The sequence below is a fragment of the Saccostrea cucullata genome, unplaced genomic scaffold (genome assembly GCF_032062105.1).
Source record: "Saccostrea cucullata isolate Sc308-1 unplaced genomic scaffold, CSIRO_AGI_Scuc_v1 ctg4329, whole genome shotgun sequence".
In the NCBI taxonomy this organism is placed as follows: domain Eukaryota; kingdom Metazoa; phylum Mollusca; class Bivalvia; order Ostreida; family Ostreidae; genus Saccostrea; species Saccostrea cuccullata.
Window position 1 is genome coordinate 39,560 of NW_026931471.1, and position 7,880 is coordinate 47,439.

The 7,880-nt window shown below is 31.3% G+C and overlaps 1 protein-coding gene across 1 annotated transcript; it reads right to left on the bottom strand.

Moving 5' to 3' along the window:
- Positions 1-3,803: 3,803 nt before the first annotated feature.
- LOC134232705 (uncharacterized) lies at positions 3,804-7,659 on the bottom strand. Its single transcript, XM_062714691.1, has 4 exons — positions 7,599-7,659; positions 7,159-7,338; positions 5,822-6,069; positions 3,804-3,857 (listed from the first exon to the last, which is right to left on the bottom strand). The coding sequence occupies exons 1-4, from the start codon at positions 7,657-7,659 to the stop codon at positions 3,804-3,806; spliced, it is 543 nt and encodes a 180-aa protein (XP_062570675.1).
- Between the last annotated feature and the right edge of the window lie 221 nt (positions 7,660-7,880).

The window sequence follows — 7,880 nt, forward strand, 5'->3', positions numbered from 1 at the left end:
ATCCTTGTTTGAAATTGCAGTCAACTTGAGATAACAGTTTAATCAGGTATTATATTACAGCATTTCTGTGATGACAGATGACTGTGTTGATCACGTGACGGACATTTTTGTTATTCTTAAATGTTGCACTAAAATCGCTTCGGCACAAGTGAAAACAATATTATTGTGCAAAGTTTGTTACATAGATCTATTCATCGTAATCCCTGGTACATAAAAAGGACTGGGGGCAAGTTTAATTTTTATTACTTCTTATGAAAATATTTTACGATAAATTAAAATTACCAACGTAAGAAGGGGTATTTCCCACTCTTTATCGCGATTTATACAAAAACGGATAAACTACACACGACCCCCCAGCAAAATTCAGTTAGAAGACATACTTCTCTTTAGGATTCAAGCAGAATATCTTTAATTTATTCTTGTCTTTCACTTGTGCCAGTCCAATATAAACACGATTCATAAATTCTAACTCTGTCTACGGAAGTGTAAGGGGAGCGTTTCAAACATAATTTTTTGCTATTGCTTGAATTTCTTTATATCAGACAAGCAAAAGGAATAGAGATATTTAAATATCAATTGTTAAACATTATAACAGCACACAAAATAGCACATAAAAAACAACCCGTACTCTTGAATTAAACACAAGTCCCCATAATAAATCTACATACCGTGTAATAATTATGACACTTTCCCAGTCATGTCAGCTCAAGTATGCAGTGACTTGACGTCATATTCTATTATGACGTCATATCTAGGTAGTTCAGAGAAGTTACTACAGTTTGAACAGTTTGATATTTTACGGACAGCCTTATCCTAGCTGCGTTTTTAAACCTGCACGTTTCACGGAAGAAAATGCAGCTAAAACAATCCATCTTTTCCTTATAAACTTCAATATGCCAATAAAGGAATTGACGCGGTTAATTTATATAATATTCTTAATCACAAAAGGGTCCAGTCTTTTATTCCACCATATTTCAAGTTAGACATTTAGATATATCGACGACGTATTGTCAATTAATAATGATAATTTCCATTCCTACGTCGATACGATATATTCTGGTGAGCTTGAGATAAAAGATACCACAGAGTCAGACACTTCTGCTTCATACTTGGAGGATATTTTACTTGAAAAAGACACTAATGGTAATCTAACAACCAAGCTATGTGATAAACGTGATGACTTTAACTTTTCTATCGTCAACTTCCCTTATGCAGCAATATACCTTCATCACCTGCATACGGAGTATATATATCTCAGTTGATTCGATACGCAAGAGAATGCTCTACGTATGAACAATTTCTTAAACGAGGTAAATTATTGACAAGCAAGTTGATGAAACAAGAATATCAACAGTCTCGTTTAAAGTCATCATTTCGTAAGTTCTATGGTCGATACAATGACCTTGTCAGCAAATACAATTTATCATTGAGTCAAATGCTGAATGACGTTATTCATATCAATTGTTAGTCCATTATTTATACACTGAATTGACGACGGATTTTTTCCGTTATATCCTGATCATGACAACGAGCACTGAACGGGTGTGACCGGTCAGTAGGGGATGCTCACTCCTCCATGGCACCTGATCCTACCTCTGATGTTTCGGAGGCCCTTGTTTGTTCTGCTCTTATTTTGTATTGTTTTATGGACTTTCAGATTGAATACTGTTCGTTGTCTCCATAGCCTTCTCATACATTCAATATATTACAGTAATTATATATTCAACATACTACAGATAATATATTTTCAATATATTAGAGTAAATAGAAAAAATAGTATATCCTTACCTTACCTGCTATACTACCCTAATGGCAATTATATACTGCAATTATAATAGGAGTAATACAGTGACAATTCTGACTGTAAAATTAAAATATTACTTTATATACATTTAGTAGGCAACAGTTACTATTAACGTACTAAAGTAATAAGAAAGAGCATTCTTAGATTGTAATTGTCCAACATACTGATGTATGATAGGTGATGAAAAAAGGTTCGCAAACTTATTAACTACCATGAAGCAAATAAAATAAGTTTTAGCGTTTATAATTTTTTAAAGTTGTCCTTTCCAAGTTCAATCGGACATCTTTCATACAAGCTAAAAAAATTAAGAATATTATATTTTTTACCATGAAAGCTTTTTCATAACAAAAAAGAACAGTTTATGAGGTCAGAAATGACCTCATTTTGGAAAAAGAATGGGTAAATAAAGATATTCTTACCTAGAAAGAACTACAAAGCAAGTTCTCTTTCGTAGAAATCTGATTTATCCATTATGGATATAAAATGGGCGCCTTCTTTTAAACATATCTGTAGTGATAAGTTTAATGTCTAAATCAATCGATATTGTTTAGGTATTCAACTATTATTTCAGCTCAAACTTGGCGATATATTATAATATTTCCATTTCTATTTGTTTTCTCTGTGTTATTCAATTACTCTTTGAAAGTTGGTGGAAATGATTTCTTGACAATTCTGCTGGAATGTATATTAGGAAAAGCAATAGGTCAGGAGCTAAGGAGGCTTTATATACATGTAAATCTTGTGTATGTCTGTCTTAGTGTCTTACGCTAAGGATGCTAAATATGCACGTAAATGTCGTGCGGCTGTCTTAATTATTGGGCGAAGATTCTTGAAATTGACACAGGAGGCCTCGTTGAACTTAATTCTGTTAGTATATATTATTTAAGATCAAAATTTACAATTCTAGTTCACAATGAAATGGAAATATAAGGAATCACTGTCTTAGTCTAGATGAGTATGCCAGGGGCATCAACGATAGTTGGAAACGTGGGATAATTTGCATAAAGGACTTCACAGTGATTCCTTAAACAAATTCCTAAACTAAGGACAAGCTTGCACTCAATGGGCAGCAGAACAAATGCAATTTTATACATAACTTTTCCTTCAACAAAACATTATCAACATTATTCTGTCATTGATTGTATTTATATAATATCTTTTGTTTTATTAACTTTGTACAATTGCTTAAATGTTAATGCAAAGCGTACAGGTTACATTTATAGCCGTTCTTTGCTAAAAAAAAAAAAAAAAGCATCGGGGAAATCATTTTTTTTGTCACAAGTAACCTACAAAATGACGTCATTTTGATATTGTGACATCACAATCATGAAGCTATACATTACTAATCATGTGCTATTTATAGAAAATGTATATGACTATATGTGTGCCAAATTTAATGCTAATCTGAATTGTGGTTTTGTATATAAAGAGATTGTTCACGGACTTTTTGATCACTTATCATAAATGCAGATATTAACATTAATCAGATAATGGAAATGGAACCATTTTATCAGAGTAACTACAGTCAATTTGCAACAAATGCATGCTTATTAATTACTGCAGTACCTTTACTCAAATGTTCTAACATATGTATCCTTTGTTTCATATACCTTTTATTACAAGTAAAAATAACGTTAAATACGTTAAATATTTTTATGTATTTAGCACTGTAACGGTTATTAAAAGGCAAATACATGTACGTGTATTAAAGACATCAGCAGGTTTGTATTTGAGGAAAAATCACATTAAAATAAAAAAAAAATCTGCTATCAGACTTAATAATAACTTTTATCCATTGCAAGTATTGTAAAAATTACAAGGGCTGAATTCCCTGAATAAGGAATATCCAGTTTGTCTCTTCTGAATCTCTGCTTCAATTATTATATAATTTTAATAGTGAAAGTGACTCAAAATCATTATGAGAACATTCCTTCTTTTTTTTTCTTTAGAAATATTTGATGTTAAGATATGTTTTTCCTCAAGTCTGATATCCACTCTGTTATATTGCACTTATTCTTCTCTTCAGAACATCACCACTTAGTCTTAGTATGGCCTGGAAAATAATAAAAACAAGATTTTTTGAGACACACTGATGCCACCGTGTGGCAGATTATGTCGGGGGTTTTAGAAGAAGGTGTAGTTTGGTCTGTATCGTGCCCTAAAAATATCATTTATTTAAAAAGTTATGAAAGTGACTTTAATATGAGTTGAATACATGCCAATGACAAATCATTAAAAAAAATATGACTTGATGGATGACCATTCTGGACATATAATGTTATTAATATGGTACATTCAAAGCTTTATGCAGAAAAGCCTAAACATGACTCATTTCTGTGGTTATTTTCAATAGAAATAGTGTCCACAGCCGTCGCCCATTTTAATATTCAGGTATATTGTGTAAAATGCTTTGAAAATCACATATCTTCTTGGGCGATATATTTGCTGTATGTTTTTTGAGAAAAAAAAATTACTGAAAATTTTTTTCATTCGCAACTTTTTAAAGAGAATAATAGAAAATGCACAAGTTCATGACATCACAATCAGCATTTTGGAGGTTGTATAAGGAAAATGCTTTGTAGGTTTTTACTTTATGGAATTTCAATAATTCAAAAAAAGATGAATCTTAATTTCTATCTTCACTTTTATATTTTATTAAAATACAGGACCAAAACCGTAACTTGTTCTTTCTCATATGCATGTGAAACTTGAAAGCCGAAGGTCAAAAGTGTTCGTATCCTATGGAAGATTTGTTACAAAGAATACGCCTGTGAAATATGAAAGCTCTCGTTCTAATTGTTCAAGATTAAAGTTTTTAAAAAAAGGTCAAACTCTGCGGTCGAGTCGAAAGGTCAAGAATATGTTTTCCAACTGTAGGGTTTTTTCTACAACGAATATACATGTGAATTATGAAAGACCTAGCGCCAACCGTTCAAATCTTATGACCAAGGTTAAAGTGTGTTAAAGAAGTTCAAACTTCAAGGTCAACACAAAGGGGTCGAAAAAAGGTCTTATCACAAGGAAAAGACATGTGAAATATGAAAGCCATAGCCCCATCCACTTAAAAGTAATGGCAAAGTTAAAGTTTTTGGGGACAAAACAGACAAACATACACTAGACAGACAGACAGGTGGACGGACAGGGCAAAAACAATATACACCAGAAACTTTGTCTATGGGGACACAAAGATCTTTAGAGAGTATTGTTTTAATTTTGTAGACTAAAAATATGGAAAGAAGGTGATTTTTATCGTTATCACACACTGGACTATTCAATTAATAGCAATGTTTTCTAATTTAGTTAGAAAAATTACTTTTTGAAGAAAAAATATTATTAAAGAGAAAAAATGACATCGATAATGGAGAAAATAATTCAACCTAGCTAAAACAGAAACAAGTAATAAATGTACATACATTAACGTTCAATCAGAAAATTGTTAAATTCATTTTTTTTTTTTATTATTTTCATTGTACAAGATTCAACTTTTCTTTTTTTTTTTTGGAAAGGTAATTTTTGAGAAATAGTAGTCATCGTTTGTTACACTTTGACAATCTATTGTTCCTATCCCCAAACATAATTTAACGTCCTGTGTTACAGTAGTCCAGAAAAAATGAAAATGTTTACAACGGAGATATGACACGCGAAACGTGATATTGCAAAGTTCTACTATTGGAAAAGTACAATAATTTGCAACCCCCCCCCCCCAAATGACATATCACTGACAAGCACCAGGCACTCTTTATTCAGAGAGATGTTACGTTTAAATCGGGTAAAATATTTATATGCAAGTTTCTGTTCGAAGCTAAACTAAACTATATACTTGTATACAGTATACATATTTGAAATAATAATATTCGTTTTTAACTTTAAAAATGGTAATTAAAAATTAAGGTTTAAAGAAATAAGATGTTTTGCAGATTTTTTCCAACTGTTTCAAAACAAATCATTCTCAATTTATGTTGCATAAACTCATCTTAGAAAGATCATCCCAGATACAATAAAATAGAAATGTCTTACCTGAGATAGGTCAGTCCAGATTACATTGAAAACATCATCCTTTATAAAAGGTTTACTTAAGGCATCATGGGAAGACTTGTTTCGATATAAACGGATCCTCTCTATGTCGTCACTTTCCGCAATGTGATCAACTTTAGGTTCCTTTCCCCATCCATTCCCGGGAGGATCGATGTCGGAGAAATTCCTCAACAATTTATACATGATGGTAACGTCCATAGATAAAGATGATACACCAGTGTTGGGTCCACCTTAAAAATTATTTAACATACATAAGTTGTGCATTCTGCACTAGATAGATAAGAAACAGTCGTTTTTTATGTAGTTACATTTTGCTTCACATCATTGATATATATAAATAGTCTTATTCAATATATTTTTTTTTTTATTTTTTCTTCTACATTTTATTTAGGCCAAAGGTGTTTACAGTTAACTAAAACACTGCTTCAGATTATCTCTTGGTTTTGAAATATAATGGGAAAGTATATAATTTATCATTTTTTAGGCCTAACATTACCCCCAAATCCCAGACATTGAACAAAGTCAGTCTATTTTACCCGCAGATTGATTGAATTTTGTTTACCGTCCCTCTCAAGAATCTTTCACTCATTTGAAGACTCAAGGACCCAAAGATTTTCAAATAATTTGTTTTCTTTATCCGGAAGAATATTACCCGAAGATACCCGACATAAAGAAAACTAATCATTTTTTTTTTAGATAAAATGGAAACTGTCCAATGTTTTTTTTTTCCAATAAATTTGGAATCCCAATCAAAAGATGGAATGCAGAATAATGTGTTTGATCATAGCAAGAGCACATTTGGAGAGATTTTTAAAAATGTTTTATACAAATGCCATGTATAACTTTGATCCAATAACTTGACCAAATTCAAAGAGTCATGGTCCAAACATTTGAAGCACTACTGCCCAAATGTAATTGCCAATTAATATACATGTAACTTGTTCCGCTTTTCTTAAAAAAGATTCAATTCCCTAAATTCCGATGTAAATATAAACCTCTAATTTTACCCCTCAAGATAAAAAAAACTCATGACTTGATTGAATTTAAATAAGCACGAGGTATGGTTTTCAACATAACATTTTTTTTCCTTTAATCAGTGGCTCCTGGGAAGATAATACTAAAACGACATCATTCTTTACAACAGTTAACAAGAACAAAACGTTAACGGCTACAGTCAAATTAAAGCATTGGACGATTTAAAAAAAACTCACACTAGCTTGTATCTAAAACAAAGATACATATCATACACCAAAAAGTTGTAGAAAATAAAAGCATAATATTCAACAATAAAGATTTAAAGATAGAAGTCCATTAAGTACCTTGAGGAGGGAAGAGAATCTCTAGTTGAGGTGGTAGGAATCGGAACTGTCCTGTCCTCATGTATGGTTCATTTTCTTTCAGAGTCTTTTCTAAGTCCTCTTTGGGGAAGAATTTATCAAAGCAGATTCTTACAGCATCAGTTGCAATTTGCAATAACTTTTGAATTTTGGCGAAATTATCTGAATAAGAAAAATGTACCTCCAGTGCTTTAATTATGTGGAAAAATTATTAGTCATAAATACAATTACTGCAAATAACAAATTAAAAAAGTCATTAAGTCCTTTCTCAAATATATCAAAGAAAACAAATGTACAGCAGTCAAAATGTACTTCTTTTAAGAATTTTACAAGTTTACACATGAGAAAAAAATGAAAGGTTTAGATTTGTAAAGTCAAGGATTACATAAAATTAACAACAAATGTCTAAATAGTTGAGATACCTTTGGTAAGTGAATCACTCTGTTCAGAACTTCCCAAACATGAAACTCTACAGGTCCCCATGGCTTGTGAAATTTCAGTTTTAATGCCATGTTCCTTTAAAATGCAAATATTCAAATTAAATCAAAACTTTGTATTTTCGTCATAAATAATTATTTAAAAGTAGATGATGATACAAAAATGATATTTTGAATGCATAAGAGCTGAACTATGTGGAACAAGATGTGAATTATCACAATGTTTATGTGAATGACATCGATTTTAAGCAGTGCACATGAATGTTT

Bases quoted from the DNA above. Each gene is read 5' to 3' on its own strand.
- LOC134232705 (XM_062714691.1), bottom strand. From the start codon at position 7,659: ATGGGGACCTGTAGAGTTTCATGTTTGGGAAGTTCTGAACAGAGTGAT. The intron at 7,339-7,598 runs GTATCTCAACTA...TTTCTTATTCAG, and splicing joins GAGTGATTCACTTACCAAAG to ATAATTTCGCCAAAATTCAA. The intron at 6,070-7,158 runs GTACTTAATGGA...ATAATTTTTAAG, and splicing joins GATTCTCTTCCCTCCTCAAG to GTGGACCCAACACTGGTGTA.